Raw genomic sequence first — 19,942 nt, 5'->3', positions numbered from 1 at the left:
TTTTCTGCCGGAATACTTGTCTCAATTGTGACATTGTCTCCTCTCACTTCCCTCTTTCTCTAGCATCCCCTCTCCACCCCCTCCCGATCCCGTGCTGGTCTCTCGCCGCTCCGTGGCTGGAAATCGCTCCTTGTTCTCCCTACCTTCATCTCTTGTATGCGTCAGCGTGACTGAAAGGCGCTGCTCTCTCCCCCTCCTCCCGCTCAACCCCGGCTCTCTCTCTCTCTCTTCACTGCGAAGCTCTCTCTCCTCTTTCACTGCGAATGGAAGGCGCTTTCAGCAAGTCGGAGTTGGGCTCTCCCTCCATCCATCTCTGACTGGCTCAGTGCACCCAACACAGCCGCACAACTTTGATGGGGAATTTCACACAGCTTCAGGAAAATGCCTGTTATGAAAGGATTATTAGCGCCACAAAACACCTTCTTGGATACCATAGCAACACGTTTTGATGGGACACGTAAGTTTTTTAAAAAAAAAAAATTCTTTATCGATGTGAGGACTTTTCACGATGAAGGAATGGAACTGGAGTTAGGGCAGGCGCTGGCGAGAATTAGTGGTTAGTGATTTGCAGAGAGAGGCTCCTGTTACCTGGCTGATTAGAATGAAGTCATTTGTATTTGGAAATGCGTTCCAGTATTTCGGCCATTCCCTTTTGGCCCGTTCATAGCTTTCATCAGAATTGATGCAATAGGATAACTTTTATTCTAGGTTAACGCAGAATTTCTTTAAGTGGAATTAGCGTCATTAGGACAAGAACGTCTCTAAATTATAGATATACAGGGGAAGCTGGCGGTGGCTTCGGGTTGCGTGTATTTAAAGTTTATTAAATTGAACCTTAAGCTATATTCTTTGCAAAGAATTTAGATAATTCACTGTCCTAGGCATGAAAGTTGGCCTTTTAGACACGGGTACACATTAAGGTGTGTAGCAGGAGCACTAATTCAGCTCATGCATTACCTTATACTTTATGTCGGGTGGTACTGTAGAGATTGATTAGATAGGACAGAATTCATGTTCTTACAAATGAGTCGAATTGGGGCACAGGAAACAGAGACTGCGGTTAGGATTGGGTTATGTTGTCGACCGGAAGACGCGTTTTGTTTCATTGGACTTCAGAAACTCTTTTGGATTCGTACGCTGATTGCTCAGCTTTCATGAGCCAGTGTGTGTGAAATCGATTGGTGACATATCGTTACCGCCGAGCATTTTAAACGTTTTCTTGAGCGTTTTTTAAATACTCTTGGTATAAACTGTGCAACATCGCGATTTTTGCTCAATAAAACATTTCTGATTTTGGTAGTGAATCGCGTGTTTCCGTGTGAATTCTAAAATTACCTTTGAACACTTGGAGATGGTTCGGTTGAATTTATGGTGCTGTCAATATATTGATAAATGATCTTTGTTAAAAGGATATAGCAGCTGGAAAAGTCCAGGGAAAGTTTAGTTGGATGTCGCGTATTGTGAGATTTCGCCCCACCACCTGCAATAGATAAGAAAGTAATGTCAGCACCAAGGACAGATCCAAAATGGGAGAAATCATAACCCAGAAATTAGTTCCTCAAACTGTAATCACCTCTCTTAAACCTGGCGTTCCATTGCTGTTCGTGCGTTTTAATAATTAAAAATATCAATTATGTACCGTAGCCTTTCGCATGTTGTGTTTAATTTGTCATCGTTGATAGGTTTTAAATTTAGATTTATCTGAAAATGTCACTATGGATCTTTTGAGGTTAACCCTAACGTAGTGTGCTGTTCAAAACTTAATGTTGAAAATCAATTATCGTTCAGACTTATCTTACTTTTTATACTGAGCAATATTGCATTTTTTGTATTCACTGCTGGGCATTTTGTACGCCGGCGGGAATACGACCTAACAGAAGTTATATGACTTGTGCTTTTTCTTAAAAAGCACATCTCATACAAACCTTTCCAGGAAGAAACTGAATCAAAGGTCTGTCGTTGGTTTAGAGACCCATTGTGCCGTAAATCATACTTCTAAAATGCACATTTAGGAAAGTTGTCATAAATATAATAATGAAATATATGTCGTCCTATTGGGGAATTACCTTGTAATATTAGTAGAAGCAAGAAAGTATCAGAAACTGCAGAAAATACTATAATTTCATGCTAGCATTTTAAGGCTTGGAGGTAGGGATTTATTAAAGTCTCCAATATGCAAATTTTTCTCACAAATAGAGACAATTCTCTCCTGTCTCAGATGAACCTATTTATAGCAAGTCAATTTTTGCACTCTTCCACGGTCGAGTCTAACCATTACTCCCTCTTCGACAACGGATTAATACCGGCCAATATGTGGTTTTAACACTCCCGTTAGTACACCATAATGTAACTTGGAACACAGTACAAGTAATATCTCTTAAAGGGAGGCATTATATATCAAAACATTCAGAATATCAGATAAATTGGTAAAATAGTATTATGTACCAAAGGTAAGATCCCAAGTATTAAAATAATTTTACAGTCAGAACTTTTATTTACTATCCAAAATATTTACAGCTTTCTTGGTTTATTAACATTTCAGAACCTAGGCATCACTGGCAAGGCCAGCATTTTTTGCACTCTCCTATTTTTCGCATCAGATGGCCAGCCATCTTCGTGAACCACTGCAGTCCTTCTGATGAATGCACTCTCAGGATATGGCAGGGAATTCTAGGATTAAGGCCCAATGAACATGAATGAATGGTAATATATTTCCTGGTCAGGATGGTATGCAATTTGGAAGTCAACCTGTAGAGGTAGTGTTCCTGTTTGCTTGCTGCCCTAGTTCCTTTTAGTGGTGGAGGTTAATAGTTTGGGAGCAGCCTGGGCATGTACAGCCACAGTAAGACAATTCATATTTATTGGTGGTGGAAGGGATACTACCAACTGCTTTGTCCTGGATGGAGTCAAGTCTCCTGAGAGTAGTTGAGCTGCATTCATCCAGGAAAGCAGAGAGTATACAATCATACATCTGATATCGCTTGTAGACAATGGAAAGGCTTTGAGGTGTCAGGAAGTGAGTCACTTACTGCAGGATACCAAGCCTTTGACCTGCCCTTGTTGCCACAGAATTTATATGACTGGATCTGTTTACATTTTGGTCATTTGTGATAAGGCTCTTGAACTCAGGATAGGGGGCTCGCAATGGCGATGCAATTGAGTATCAATGGTATATTGTCAGATTCTCTTTTGTTGGTGATGGTTGCTGCTGGCACTTTTGTAGCATGAATGTTACTTACCATGTATCAGCTCATACCTAAATGCAATTTTATTTCCTGAGCAGTTACATTTGGAATTAAACATTTGCAATCATCAACAAACATCCTACTTCTGATCTTATGATGGAAGGAAGGTTATTGATGAAACGGTTATGGAAGGGTGGGTCTAGGACACTGGCCTGAGAAACTCCTGCAGTGATGACTTGTAACTGGGATTATTGACTTCCAACAATCACAGTTATCGTCCTTTGCATGAGGTGTGACTCCAGCCATTATTTTTCCTTTGATGTCCATTGACTTCAGTTTTATCAGGGTTCCTCGATGCCACATTCAATCAAATGCTGCCTTGATGTCAAGGGCAATCACTGTCAACTCCCCTCTGGAATTCATCCCTTGCACCTGAACCAAGGTTTGATGGTGTCTGAAACTGACTGGTCCTGACAAAATCCAAACTTGCATTAGCAAATAATTTACTAGCGAGCAAGTACCCCTTGATAGCAGTGTTGACAATAGCTTCCATCACTTTGCTGGTGATTGAGAATAGACTGATTGGTCAAGTATGCCTTGTTCACAAAAATAGTGCAAATTTACTGGATTGGATTTGCACTATTTCTGTGAACAAGATGTACTTGAGCAACTTTCCACATTATCGGGTAGATGTTTGTGTACTTGGGAAGCTTGGTTAGAAATGCAGTTTGTTCTGGAGTAAGTCTTCAAATTTTATTCCATACTACAGAAGTAATACATTTGGTCATTGAACATTAACTGAATTTGTTGTGTTTGGATGGTGCTGGCATGAAATACTGAAGTATGTTTCAGAAATGCTATTTTTTTAATCTATGATCAATTTCTTTGGCATCCAGAACTATAGTTTTAGAATATGTTCAAAAGTAATGGGACTGAAAGGCAATACAGCTACAGGACCTGATGACCTGCTTCCAATGTTTTTAAAGGAGATGTCTATGGAGATAGTGGTTGCATTGGTCTTCAATAAATTCTAGAGTAGTTCCCACAGATTGGAAGGTGGCATATGTAACCCTACTACTTAAGGGAGAGAAAAAATGGAAACCATGGACCAGTTAGCCTGACATGTGCAACTGGGAAACCACAGTGAAGGAAGCTGTAACTGTGCAATTAGAAAATAAAGAAAGGATAGGGCAGAAACAACATAGATTGATGACAAATCTGTTGGAGTTTTTTGAAGTTTTAACTAGTGAAGTAGTTAAGGGTAAAGTAGGTGATGTGGAGTATGATGTGGATGTGGATGTGGACTTTCAGAAGGATTTTGATAAAGTGCCATGCAAGAGGTTACTAAATAAATTTAGAGCACAAAGTATTCGGGGTAATCGGCTGATGTGGACCGAGGATCGGTTAATGGTCATAAAACAGAGAATAGGAAAAATTGGTCATTTTTGGGTTGGGAGGCTGTGACTCGTGAATTGTGAATAGTGAACTAATGAATAGATGCAGGGATTGGTGCTGGGCCCCAGCTGTTCACAATCTATATCAACGATTTGGATTAGGATATCAAGAGTAATATTTCCAGATTTGCTAATGATATGAAGCTGGTTAGCAGTCTGGGATGTGAGGAGGTTGCAGAAAGGCTTCAAGAGGATGCAAACAATTGAATGGGCAAGGATGTGGCAGATGGAATAAATACAGAAAATGTGAGGTGGCCAACTTCAGTAAGCAAAAAAAAGAAAGACAGAGTATTTCTTTAAAAGGTGTGAGAATAAAACATAGTGCTCAGAGAAACCTGGAAGTTAATATGCCTTTTCAGCAGGTAATTGGGATGGGAAGGCAAATGTTGGCCTTTTTTTGCAAGATGAGTTGAATCTAGGAGGTGAGACATCTTGTACCATTTATAAAGGGCCATGGAGGAACTGTGGAATATTGTGTACATGCCTATTCTCTCTACCTAAGGAAGAATTTACTTTCAATGGAGGGAGTGCAGTGAATGTTCACCACATCCATTCCTGGGATGGCAGGTTTGTCATAAAAGGAGAGTTTAAGCAAACTAGATATGTTTTCTCCAGAGCTTTAGAAAAATAAGGGGTGTCTCATTGAAATGTATACAATTCCTGAGGAGTTTGATAAGATATGCGAAAATGGATATTTCCTCTAGCTGAAGCATCTAAAAAAACAGGGGTCGCAGTCTCTAAATAAGGGATCAACCTTTCAGGACAGTAATGAGAAGAAACTTCTTCACTCAGAAGGTGAAGAATATTTTTGGAAGCTGTTACTTAAGAGGTCTGTGGAAGCTCAGCCACTGACTATATTCAAAATACAAGATTGATATATTTTAGAAATTTAGAGGATCAAGTAATATGGGGTTAGTGCAGAAAAGTGCTGTGGTGCTAAATGATCAGTGATTAAATGGTCTTAATGAATGGTGGTGTAGGCACAGGGAGGCTGAATGGTCTACTTCTGCTTTTATTTCTTGTATTCTTATACTCAACTGAAATCTATTTTCTTCCAAAGTTATAATGGATGTGAAGGAACTCTGGAGAAATTTGAGTGATGGTTTTGGAATGGGAAACTTTGAAGGGTTGACCAATGAAGTAAAATAAATCATTTGGGGGGTTTTGCTGCTGGATAGCACAGTTGAGAAAATATAGAAAGAAATCAAAACTATCATACTGAATAAGCAAGATAAATGTTTACCTAAGGATAACATAAACATTAAATCCCAAGGTCAGGTATTCAGAGGAATCAATGGGATATAAGAAAACTACAACCAGCTTACAAAGAGAGGGAGCAATTTCTTTGAACTACAGGAAATTGTGTCTAAAGAGCTTCACTAATAAATATAGTGTAAGGTTCAAAGGTGACGTGATTGCTTTTTCAATAGTGTTTTATCTTGCCTAGAATAGTGGGACTATAGAAGATGACTTGTGCTTGGAAGAGTTGGCAGTGGGGTTAGGTGGTGGTAAATTCAAAACTAGTATGGAAAAATCATTACTTCAATATTGCTACTGGTCTGCCTTTTGGATAACCTTAATTAGGAAGCTGGTGAGTAACTATGTAGTACTAATTCATTCAAATAGAATATAAAATTCTGATAAACATATTTGGGTTAGTCTCCCAACAGTTTGAGACATAGCATGTGTTAACTATGACCTGCCTAGGAGGAACGGTCACATTTGGATCAATGACTCTTATAGGCTTCTGTCACTATGGGTTCTCGCCTTATATGATGGTCCACAGTAGACTAATTGATTAAAGATTATTGCTCTGGTTATCCAACAATTCCATTATCATTCTATCATATGATTGTCAAGATGGTGGAGGTTCAAATTAGATGCTTTTCATTTATTTATTCCCTGGCATTTATTGTCCATTCTTAATTTTCGGGAACCAAGGAGGCTTGAATAGTCAACCACATTGGTGGGTCTGCAGTCAAGACTGCAAATTTTCTTCCCTGAAGTACATTAGTGAACCAGTTGATTTTTAACAATCCAGTAGTTTCATGGTTACTAATACTAGGTTTAGCTTTAACTCCATATTTATTTGGATGGCCTCAGGAATTGTTAGAAGAAATGACAAACAATGTTTCTCATCTTCAAATGTTATTATGTAAAAGAATAGCTTCAAAAGAAGCTGGAAATCCTAAAAATGGAATTGAAAGTGAAAGTAAAATAAGTGAATGAATATTTTAAGAATCATTTCCATTGTCTGTTAAGAAAGGAAAGCTATAGCACTTCTCTAGTTTGTCCTATATGTGACTCCTATGTCAGTTTGTATCAAACCTGTTACAGTATAATAAAAAACTGTGCCCTGCTTTATTTCAACATAGGCGTCAATTCAGAATTCAATGAAGGCACACCAGTCAATAATATCTGGGGACTGATTCCAAAGGTGGTAACATAGTTCCTCAGATAATAATATAATATTTTAATATTTATTTATTAATCATATGTACTGTACATCGAAATACACAGTGAGATGCATCTTTTTGCGTAGAATGTGCTGGGGGCAGCCCACAAGTGTCGCCACGCTTCCGGCGCCACAACTTCCTAACCCGTATGTCTTTAGGACGTGGGAGGAAACCGGAGCACCCGGACAAAACCCTTGCAGTCACGGGGAGAATGTACAAACTCCTTACAGCAGTGGAATTGAACCCGGGTCGCTGGCGCTGTAATAGTGTTACACTAACTGCTACACTACCATGCCTCCCTAAGTCAACGGGTAGCCTAACAGAGTATGTTCAGGAAATCATAACCATCTGTCAATTATTTAGATCCTTGGATTATCATCCCTGAGCATCTCCCATCTCACTGACAAAACAGTTACTAAAGAAGGAACTTTGAAATCCTTAAAGTTGACTCCATTCCTCTTAAAACCTATTGCCTTCTGATCAAACATGGAGAAAAACTTAGACTGACACCTAGATTCACTACTCTACCGTGCTGGACATCACTTGGTGGAAATTTTAAGGATAGTACAGGAATAAAATTTACTTTGAATGAGAGGTTTTAATTTTCATCACTAAATTAAGTTCAGTGGTGCCAGATATGACTAAACAGAAAGATTCCTGAAGAACATAGCTACTAGACTAGACTTGCAGCAGAGAACCAACACATGAATAACCTTGCTAAGCCTGATTCATCAATCAACCTGTCCATGTTCTCATTATATGAGTGATCACTGCATGCTGCATGGAGACAAAGCCCTCATCACAGGAACATCCTCCACTGTGTCATATGACATAAACACTGTGGCTAAGTGGCAAATACTAATTTATCATCTCAAAACTAGGTATCAATGAGGTGCTGTGGCAATTAGCAGCAACAGATCTACAATGGCAATTTGCAATATTGTGGCCTAAAAATATAGCTTGCTCTTTCAAGATCAGTTTGATTCATTCAGTGACGATAAGCATCCCTGAGCAACTTGGTTATCCTATCAAGAGAAGCTAGACTGTTTGGGTTCATATTGCTTAGTGTTTAGAAGAATGAGGGGGTAATCTTACTAAAACATATAAGATCCTAAGCGGGTTTGACAGGGTAGATGATATATTTCCACATGGGAGAGTCATGAACAAGGGGATATAGCTACAAAATAAGGATCAGTCATTTAAAACGGAGATATGTCGAACTTCTCTCAGAGGGTAGTGAACCTCTGGAATTCACTGCCCTGTGGGTACTGGAAGACAGATCATTATATATTTCACCCTTAATTCTTCATACTTTTAAGTATTTATGGGGAGCTGGTACAGAGGAGGAGTTGAGGCCAACATAGATCAGCCATATTGAATGGGTGGGCAGGCTTGAGGGGCCAGGCGACCTTTTCCTGCTCCTATTTTCTTGTGTTTTTGCGTTCTTGTGTGTTTTTTGCTATGACAGCCTGGTGAATGTACAATATTGAACTACAGATTAGCAGTCCCTGTGACAGGAGAGCAAGCAGACACGTGTAGAGTGGCCACCAGCTGGTCTCACTGACTTGATGAGTGAGTAGAAGACACGAGACTGGGTGAGCAAGCGAGTCTGCCCAGCACTGTTCTGCTCGGCTTGACCCAGCCCATGATTGTTGCGGTTCGGGTTGGTGGGGAGGGGGGTGGGGAAGGGGCGAGCGGGGCGGGAGTGGGGAAAGAAGGCACACATAAAAACCACATTCCCACCCGGCAGAGGATGCCTGCAGCAGCTGGCAAATCCGTCTGACTGGCCTCCCAAATGTCTATTGGTACATGCAAGCTGTCCGTAAGTTAGGCATTTGTAACCTGGGGAGGAACTGTACATTGTAGGTAGTGAAAATAATAAGCTATAATTGGAACTAGTTGCTACTACAGCAGATGTTCCCACTACTACAGATCAATTCCTTCACTCAGTTTAAATGGTTATGGCTATCAACAATATTTCACTGTTCTGTAAAATTAGCTGTGTCAAGTCAGCTATATCATAGACATCTATGCATAATTTGGAAGTATTCCTAAAAGCTTCATAAATATTGACCTGCTAATTGCAACTCTTTCACCCTATGACCTTAATATTACACCATAAACTCTCCACTGTCTGCATGGTATGAATCAGGAGTGCACTGCATAATTCCTACTTGCTTAGATGGGTGTACCTGCAATATCATCCTACAAACAGCAATATGCCTTTTTATGACTTCATCCACTAACATAAGCATCCATCCCTCCACCAACGATGTACCTTGAATGTGGAATAAATTATGGAAAATTGCCAAGAGTTCTTTGGTATCAACTTCAAATGTACAGCTTCCTTCACCTGGGAAGACAGAAGTATTAGGAACAGGAAAATTCCACTACTTTCATGCTCCTCTCAAAGTCGCACCCAATTCTGACAGAAAATTATATTGTTATCCCTTCATCGTTGCTGGTTCAAAATCTTTAACCTCTCTACACCACAAAACAGTGAAGTCGCCTTCATCACAAAACCAACCGTGTTTCAGTATCACCATCACCTTCTAATAGCAACTGGGTTGGGACTAATCTGGTCTTGATGGTGATGTTTGTATGCCAAAAAAATATTTTAAATTTGTTATTAGCGGTTAGTGTAATGCTACCCAGCGACCCAGGTTCAGTTCCAGCTGCTGTCTGTAAGGAGTTTGTACGTTCTCCCCACGTCTGCGTGGGTTTCCCCTGGGTGCTCTGGTTTCCTCCCACATTCCAAAGACGTACGAGTTAGGAAGTTGTGGGCATGCTATGGTGGCACCGGAAGCGTGGCGACACTTGTGGGCTGCCCCCAGAACACTCTACACAAAAGATGCATTTCACTGTGTGTTTCGATGTAGATGTGACTAATAAAGGTATCTTATCTTAAACCTAATAAATAGTAATTCTGGGTTGAGGAGTTGCCTGGACAATACCCTTAGCCAGAGAACACATATTTTACAGGACGTTGAATGATAAACAAGAAAAATTGTGGATCACCAGCTAAGCCGGGCACTCTTGAGCTTTTGTGTAAGGATCAAAACAAGGATTGTGATATTTTCTAATGCAATACAATTCTGACCCAGCCAATTACTGGTGAACCACTATAATACCAATGAAGGGTAAATTAATACAACCTAATATAGAGTCAAACTGATGTGCTTGACTCCTAACTGCCTCCTAAGTTCAGGGAAATTAGGGAAGGACAAAAACTATAAATTTTGCTATGTCAGCATTCTGTAAATGAATAATTAAACAAATAAAAACTTATTTTACAGGATAATTAGAAATGGCTTGTATGGATTTAGATTAGAAAAATCTGACTCGACAATATTTTGCTGACCTTTTGAAGATGATAGATATGAGTAAATGATGAAACAATTTCTATGGACTATCAAAATGTTTTTTGACAAAGCTCCATGACAGATTGCATTTTCTAAACTAAAAGCTAAAAAAAATCCAGTGTAGAACACAGTAATGGATAAAAGCGAGTCAAAAATAGAATGAGAAAGTACACGTGACCAAGTAATGTCTGAATGAAATCTCTCAGGAGTCGGTGCTTGGAATTCCTTGTGTTTTTAATTTACATTAATAGCTTGGATGCTATACTCAAATGTATACTTGTCAAATAGTCAACCAATAATAAGATGCTAAAACTGTTTTAGACTGGTTATGTGATTGGAAGATGAGCAGTAAAATAAATTCAGCATTGATTATATTGCTTTGCTTTTTTTTGAATAAAAATATGCATCACATCTCCTTACATGGAACATTGCGGAACTAAGTTAACAAAGGGACACTGAGATAAGAGCTGGGACTGGTAGGAGATTCTTAATTTTCATTGCCTGGAATATGAGTTACAGCAATTAATTAAAAGCTAGAACAATGCTAGGATATAGAGCTGGAATAGTTAAATATAAATCTAAAGCAATTGAACATTCTTTTGAAAGAATGGCCAGACCACATTTGGAGCAGTAGACATTTGTCTTGGGACGGCACTGCAAAATGATGGTATTACATCAGCTGCCTGTTATAGATAGGAACACTGTAAGAAAAGCTGGTCTTTCAGCTCCTCAAGCTTATCCCACCATTCAATTAGATAATGACTAATCTGTATCTTAAATTCATATATTACCTTGGTCCTTTGTCCACTGAACCTGATTTCAATGACACTAAAATTTTGGACAGGACGCACAAAATTCAGCTGGAGATGCAGTCCATTTTGCATTGCAGCTTTGCTTCCACTTTATTTAAGTAAAATGTCAGAAGGTACAGAAATACCTTAGTCAAATGGAAATGGATAAATCATCTTCACTGCACAATAATTGCGTGAAGCTCCCACTCAGAACATTTTGTTGTAATCATAATAACATCCATGTGAAGGTGAAAAACCAACAGAATAAAACAATATAACACATACAGAAGGGGTCTGATCAATTTCTGGATCAATTGGTGAAATATGAAGTACAGTTCATTTTGTGAGGTGTGTTTGTATTCTTATTTCCATTAGGTTGCATAATATGTTCAATCCTTTTTAGGAGCTCACACTAAGCCCAAGTGAATTTCCTGATCTGGTGCTGTGTGTGCACTTGAGTTATAGTATAGCTAAAATCAGATCCACGATCTGTGAAATTGACAAGGCTGATAACTATAAACCCCATAGACTCTTAAACTGAGGTTTTTAATTACCTGTTATTAAGCACCTACATGGGGCCATTGCAGGTTATATCAGTCACCCTGTAGGTAACCATTAATGGGTAATTAAAAAGCTGGCATTTAGCATTGTATATAACAACCACTGGATATTCTGTTCTTATCAATTTCACAGATGGCAGCTTTGAACTCTGCTACATGTTGAGCCTAGCATAGAATACCCTTCTTTAACATATTTAGAGATATTTTCTAGGGCAAACTGCAGACTTGGCTTTAATTTTCATGGAATAATATTTGATTTTCAGGTTCAACAATGGTCAAATAGGATTTGGTGATCTAGTTAAAGCATTTGACTCATTGTTCATTTCTAAGAAGTGCAGTTGAACAGTGTTTTACTCCACAAGCAAAGCACTGATGCTGGATATCTGCAATGAAAACTAAATTGCTGCCAATATTCATTACATCCTTTCTGGAGAGAGAGAAAGTTAATGCTACAGAGTCTGCTGTTGGTGGTGAACAAAAATGATTATATCTAACCTCTATTAAAAAGCTGCACACTTGCCTTCAGTGTGAACTTGGACAAAATGTAGGAGAAATGATTATTCCCTGTACTCCTTGCAGTGCATTCTTTGACCTCATTCCAATGTGTGTACATGCAATGAAGTTATGAGGTGACCAAGAAAAAAACCAACAGGAAGCTAATAAGTAGACCCAGACCTGGCCAACACTGCTTGGAGTTCAAACTGCCAAAAACTTTCAGAGACTTGTAAACACTCATTAAAAAAAAATCTAAATTAAGAAGCTATTAGAGTAATTTACAACAAAATCTTGGAGTTGTTTAAAGAACTATTTCAAAGTTAACAAGTTTCTTAGAATCTGCTAACTTCATCTTTATCAATTGTTATCTTCCATTAAACTTCCGCACGAAGGACTTGAATCTTCCTGGATCTGGTGCAGAATTTTTGAATGAGTTACTGCATAAGGACTGTGCAGTAAGCACAAGTTCTCATTTCCTCCTTGAACTCATGGCAGTTTCAGTGTTGGAGTACAGCCAGCAACATCATATCAAATTACTGAGGTTTCAGGATTTCCACAAATAAGCACACATTCACAGAAATCCCAACATTGTGGCAGTTCCACAGAGAAATGACAGTTAACACTGGCATATTCCCCATCATTAATGCCACAAAATCTGTACCAGTGTTTTGATCATTTCCCTGTTTGCCAGAACTGGAAGATGTTTTGTTCCAGCTGGTTGCAGAGAAGAGCAACAAGCCTTGTCACATCATAAGTTTAAGTTGGTCTGTGTGGCGAAGGAGGTTTGGGGGGAGTTGGGAGTGAGGTTGGATGGGGTGGAGTGATGATCTTTGTGAAAAATTTGGTTAAGTATACAAATGTGTTGGTTGATTGGTGGTGAGTTCATTAAGTTATTATAAATGGTACAGACTGAGTAGTGTTGGTTATGGAAAAATATATATGGGAATTGTATTTCCTCTTGTAATTGTCTCTTTACTCATCTTACATGTTCAGTCTTCATTTCCTTTTCATTTCCTCCTTTCTTTCTCAGTGGATCTCTATGCATTCTCTTGTCATTGTTTCTGTATCATTTTGCGTCCACTCCCTTTACGGAGTCGTAGTGGGAAGACCTATGAATACACCTGTACATTATTTTCTGACCAACATGCACAATCATTTACAAAGGCTGTAATTTTAATAACAAAAGAGCAGAAGTTTCAGATAGGACTAGACTTTTGGTCCAATTAGCCCAACAATTACAGTGTATTCTTGGTGCATTCTGACAACTCTTGACCCCAACTATTGACAAGAGCCTTCTGGTTCTTTATTGAAATGCACTTTTCTTCTATTATCCATGTTGTTCCACATATATCTGAACCTTTTACCAAAAGGTCCCTCCTGAACTTCCTTATAGTAATGTTGCAAGCAAGTATGTTTCCTTTGATTTAATTACTTGATATTTTCCCATTAAGTATTAATTAACATCTTTTTTAAATAATAGAAATGCAAATCGATCATAGTTTGTCTGATCTATTCAGTTTCACTGCATTTACATTGCTTGTTGCAAATGGTGTTGCATTGCTTAATCAAAGAGAATTGATAGATTTAACTAATAAAATATGGATATTTTAAAATATTAAAAAATTACAAATTGATTGTAACTGCTGAACTCTGAAATATATCATGACTGTAGCAATAGGTTGAAGAGTTTTAATATTACAGTGTTGATTGCATGATATAATGCCAGCTTTCTTAATAAATTAAAGGTCCTTGATCTTTTAGCTTTACTATTTAATGACACTGTACAAATGTAAATTGTGTGTTTGGTACTCTGAAAATGGCATTTGGGATTTGCTACCATACACAGTCAAACAGCAGGATGCTGAAGAGCATAAGAAAGAGAAGCAGGAGTCAGACTTTCCTGCTGATCTTTTACCTTGGGCCACTTTCCTTTTCTAACTCCGTATTCCCTTGATTCCCTTAACACCTAAAAACAAATCTATCAGTCTCTGTGTTGACACTCACTGACTGAGCCTCCACAGAACTCCTGGGTGGAGAATTCCAAAGAATCACTAGGTGAAGAAATTTCTTCTCATCTTTGATCTGAATGGCAGATCTCTTATTTTGAGACTGTAACTTTTTGATCTAGATGCCCTAGTCAGGAAATCATTAACTCTGCATGTACCCTGGCACCCCATATAAGAATTTTATAGATTTCAATGAGATCACCTCTCATTCATCTAAGCTGATGTGGGTACAGGTCTAGTCTGTTGAATCTCTCCCCAAAAGACAAACCTCCCATCCTAGAAATTAACGTGATGAAGTTTTGCTGCATGTGTTATGTCACAAGTACACCCTTCCTTAGTTTGAGAGACCAGACCAGTACACAGTATTCCAGGTACCATCTCACCAGGGACTTATATAACTGGAGCACACTGTCTCTACTCCTGTATTTAAATTTGCTTGCAATAAAGGTCAACATTCCTAATTGTTTGCTGTACCTGCATTTGGCTTTCAGGCATTCATGTACAAGAATACTCAGGTCCTCTGAACACCAAAGCTTTTCCATTTTTCACCAATTAAGAAACCATTCTGTCTTTCTACTTTTTTACAGCAAGGTGGATAACGTGACATTTTTCTACATCTATTCCATCTGCCACGTTAGGCTATATTCCCCCGAAGCCTCTCTGCATTCTCTTCACAACCTACACTGCCACCCAGCTTTGTATCATTTGCAAACTTGGAAATATTATGTTTGATTTCTTATATATAATTGATGTAGATTGTAAACAATTGAGGGCCCAACATTGATCCCTGTAGCACCTTATTTGTTACAGCCACCCAACCTGAAAAAGACTTATTTATTCCTATTCAGAATCAGATTTATTATCACTGACGTATGATGTGAAATTTATTGTTTTGCGGCAGCAGTACAGTGCAAAGACATAAAATTACTATAAATTACACAAATAAATAAATAGTGCAAAAAAAGGAATAACGAGGTAGTGTTCATGGACCGTTCAGAAATCTGATGCGGAAGGAAGGAGCTGTTTCTGAATTGTTGAGTGTGGGTCTTCAGGTTCCTGTACCTCCTCCCCAATGGTAGTGATGAGAAGAGGGCATATGCCGGATGGTGAGGGTACTTCGTGATGGATGCTGCCTTCTTGAAGCACCGCCTCTTGAAGATGACCTCAATAGTGGGGAGGGTTGTGTCTGTGATGGAGCTGGCTGAGTCTATAATCCTCTGCAGCCTCTTGCGATCCTGTGCATTGGAGCCTCCAGTCCAGGCTGTGATGCAACCAGTCAGAATGCTCTCCACGGTACATTTGTAAGAATCTTTGGTGACATACTGAATCTCTTCAAACTCCTAACAAAGTAGAGCAGCTGACATGCCTTCTTCGTGATTGCATGGACGTTTTGGGCCCAGGATAGATCCTCTGAGACATTGACACCCAGGAACTTGAAGCTGCTCATCATTTCCACCCTGTCCCCTCAATGAGGGCTGGTGTGTGTGTTATCCCGACTTCCCCTTCCTGAAGTTCACAATCAATTCCTTTGTCTTGCTGATGTTGAATGGGAGGTTGTTGTTACAACACCACTCAACCAGCTGATCTATCTCACTCCTGTATGACTCCTCATCACAATCTGAGATTCTACCAACAACAATGGTGCCATTTGTTGTCTGTCTCTTAACCTATACTTAATCCACACCAGTATGTTATTCCCAGTACTGTAAGATCTTTTGTTATTTAATAATCTATTATGTGGTGCCTTATCAAAGGTCTTCCGGAAGTCCAAACACACCACATCATCTGGCTCATTCTTATCCCAAAAAAGTCTGTAATAAATCAACATAGTCTCTCAGTCTATCAAAGCTAACCCAACCTTCATACCTTTGTAGTATGCTTTTTTTCAGGTTTCAAATTAAACAAAATCACTTTCAATTTTAATATAAAATTCTACAATCAACATTTTCTACAGGTCCCTTAACTACCAATTCATCAATTAACCCTTCCTTATTACACAATACTAGATTTAAACTACCCTGTCCCCTTATTGATTCCTCAATATATTGATCTGGAGAATTGCCTCTTGTACACTCCATGAATTTGTCCTCCAGAATTAGCTCATGTGTTCTGCCCAATCTAAATGTAGATTAAAGTCTTGCAAGATTATTGTATTATCCTTGTTACGCACACCTGTAATTTTCTGATCAATCCCACAGCTTGCATTACCACTACCATTTTGGCAGCCTTTAAATAATTCTCAGCAATGTTTGCTACCCTCTGCTGTTTTCATTAGCTTCACCCAAACTGATTTCAACCTCCTGACTTTCTGAGCTAAGATCCTTCCCTCCGTAAGCCATCACCACATTCTTTATTGTGAGGGCTACTTAATTCCTTTTCATTTTACCTATCTCTTCTAAGTTACTTTTCCTGGAATATTTAATTCCCAGCAGTCACTTTGCCACAATGTCTTTGTAGTGGCCATTAGATTTATTTCTAATTATGCCAATAATTCATCTTTCTTGTAGCAAATACTGTACATATGCAGATAGAATTCTTAATTTTGCCTTTTTCACATGTTCCCTCTTTAACTCTGGAGGTAGATCCTAAAATTAGTCTGCCCTGTCCCTTTCTGACAGACTCTGGTTACTATTACCCATTTTGCTACCCTGCACTATTGCTTTGCCCTTTATGTTTAACTTCATAAATTTCCATTTACCAAAACAGTATCCCCACTCAGTCTTATCATAGCCTTAGTCATCTGAATTGCTAAGACATCGGTCCCAGCCCGACATGAGTTAAACTTGATCAAATTCACTTTTTACAGGAGCTGAGAGTGAGAGCAGGAACCTTTAAAAAGGCAAGTCTCATTGACTGGCTAATTAGAGGGCACTTTGACCAATAGAAGGAAGGTGAGGTTAAGTGGACCGGCCATTTTTGAAGTGGCCATTATAAGAGTCGGCCAGTGTAAGAGTGGAAACTTGAGGTTTTGATGAGAGAGGCTTTGGTGAGGAGCTGGATAATTTATTATTTATCCTTAGCACTTAACTCAGTGTAGGTAGTTAAGGCAGTGAAATGGTCCTCCTGCAGGCTGTAGGAAGTCGGGGAACCCAGTGTCTCCCTGATGACTACATCTGTGGGAAGTTCACCCAGCTGCAGCTGCTGACAGACTGGGCTAGGGAACTGGAATTGGAGCTGGAACTGAAGTTGGATGTACTCTGGATCATCTGGGATTCTGAGAACATCATAGATGAGACTTTTACTGAGGTGGTCACACCCGAGGTACAGGCTTCAGATAGATGGGTGACAACTAGGAAAAGTAAGGGGAGTAGGTAGACAGTGCAGGGTTCCCATGCAGCCATTCCCCTCACTGGCATGTCTACCTCTTTGGATGCTGTTGAGGGGGATAATCTTTCAGGGGCTAGCAGCAGTAGTCAGGTCTCTAGCACTGTGACTGACTCTGAGGCTCAGAGGGAAAGGGTGTAGATTGACATGGTGATAGTGATAGAAGACTCGATAGTTAAGGGGACAGACAGGAGATTCTGTGGCCCCAGAAGAGACGCTGGAATGGTGTGTTGCCTCTTGGGTGCCAGAGCCAAGGATGTCTCTGAGGGGTTGCAGAACATTCTCAAGGGGGAGGGTGAACAGCCAAAGGTGGTTGCACATATTGGTACTAACAACATAGGTCGAACTAGGGATGAGGTCTTGCAGAATAAGTATAGAGAGTTAAGTGAGAATTTAAGAAGCAGGACCTCGAGAGTAGTGCTCTCAGTATCACTCCTGGTGTCATGTGCAAGCGAGGTCAGAAATAGAAAGATTGGCCTGATGAATTTGTGGCTGAGGAGCTGGTGCAGGGAGCAGGGGTTCAGGTTCTTGGACCATTGGGATCTCTTCTGGGTCAGAGGTAACCTGTACAGGAGAGACAGGTTGTACTTGAACCAGAGAGGGACCAATATCCTTGCAGGGAAGTTTGATCGTGCTACACAGGAGGATTTAAACTAGATTGGAAGTGGGGGTAGGACTCTGAGCAGGAGCAAGTCAATGGGATAAAGCAGTAGCCTGTGAGAGTAAGTTTAGTAATCAGGATAGTCAGGGACACAGTAAAATAAGGGAAAGGAATACTCAGTTAAACTGCATTTATTTAATTCCATGAGGATTAACAGGTAAAGTGGATGTGGATTGGTTCAGGGGACTGGGATGTTACAGCCATAACAGAAACATGGCTGAGAGAAGGGCAGGACTGGCAGCTCAGTGTTCCAGGATACAGATGCTACAGGTGTGACAGAGGGACAGGTAAGCGAGGAGGGGGTGTTGCCTTTTTGATAAGGGAGGACATAACAGCAGTGCTTAGAGATGACGTTCTTGGTAGATCATCCAGTGAGGCCATATGGGTAGAACTTAGGAACAAGAAGGGGAGGGTAACTCTAGTGGGGCTGTATTATAGACCCCTCAGTTGTCAGTGGGAACTTGAGGAGCAGGTGTGGAGAAATTGCTCAGCTGTAAGAATAACAGGGTTGTATTAGTGGAAGATTTTAATTTCCCCGGTATGACTGGGCCACCCAGAGTCTTAAGGCCTGAATGGGGTGGAATTTGTGAAATGTCTGGGAAAGTTTCCTGACTCAATATATAGAGGAACCTACTTGGGGTGGTGGTGGTGGTGGTGGTGGGTAGGGGGGTGCAATCTCTTGGGGAACTGATATCCTCTTGGGGAATGAAGCAGGGCAAGTACCTGAAGTGGAAGTCAGGGAGCATTTTGGCTCTAGTGACCATAACTCTATTAGTTTTAAGATAGTGATGGAAAAGGATAGGACAGGTTCACAGGTTAGGGTCCTAAACTGGAGCAGGGCTAATTTTGGGGCAATTAGGCAGGATCTAACAGAGGTCGATTGGTGACCCTGATGGAAGGGAAAGAAACAAATGGCAAATGGGAAGCTTTTAAGAGTGTGATATCAAGAGTCCAGGAGCAGCATGTTCCTGTTGGGGTGAAGGGTAAACCTGGCAAGTTTAGGGTACTTTGGCTGATGAGAGATATTGAGGCTCTGGTCAAGAAAAAGAAGGAAGCATACATTGGGTTCAGGAGGTCAGGGATGAGTGAATCCCTTGATGACTATAAAAAGATTAAGAACACTCTTAAGAGGGAAATCAGGAGGGCAAAGAGAGGGTATGAGATGGATCTGGCAGGTAAGGTTAAGGAAAATCCCAAGAGGTTCTATAGCTATATAAAGAGTAAAAGGGTGGCTCGGGAGAGAATAGGTCCGCTTAGAGATCAGCAGGGCTGCCTACGTCTCAAGCCGCAGGAGATGGGTGGGATTCTTAATGAATATTTCTCCTTGGTATTTACTGAGGAGAAAGTCATGGATGCTCAAGAGTTAAGGGAAACAAGTGGTGATGTTTTGGAAAGCATTCATATTACCAGAGAGGAGGTATTTGCAGCCTTGCAGCACATTAAGGTGGATCAATTCTGAGGCCCTGACGGAGTGCATCCTCGGACTTTGTGGGAGGCTAGAGAAGAAATTGCGGAGGCCCTTGCAGAGATATTTGCTTCATCGTTAGCCAATGGTGAAGTTCCTGACAACTGGAAGGTGGCTAATGTTGTTCTGTTTAAGAAGGGTAGCAAGGACAAGCCAGGGAACTACAGGCCGGTCAGCCTGACA

The 19,942-nt window shown here is 40.0% G+C and overlaps 1 protein-coding gene across 1 annotated transcript in view; it reads left to right on the top strand.

Moving 5' to 3' along the window:
- The first annotated feature begins 381 nt into the window (after positions 1 to 381).
- The window catches only part of kcnh8 (potassium voltage-gated channel, subfamily H (eag-related), member 8), a 288,746-nt gene continuing 269,185 nt past the window's right edge, over positions 382 to 19,942 (top strand). The window contains exon 1 of the mRNA XM_052016213.1: positions 382 to 457. Within this exon, the coding sequence (XP_051872173.1) occupies positions 382 to 457 (76 nt within the window). The remainder of the gene's footprint in view (positions 458 to 19,942) is intronic.

This window comes from Pristis pectinata, chromosome 5 (assembly GCF_009764475.1).
Source record: "Pristis pectinata isolate sPriPec2 chromosome 5, sPriPec2.1.pri, whole genome shotgun sequence".
NCBI classification, from domain to species: Eukaryota; Metazoa; Chordata; class Chondrichthyes; order Rhinopristiformes; family Pristidae; genus Pristis; species Pristis pectinata.
The sequence above is the reverse complement of the archived record's forward strand: the minus strand, read 5'-3'. Positions and strand labels throughout refer to the sequence as shown.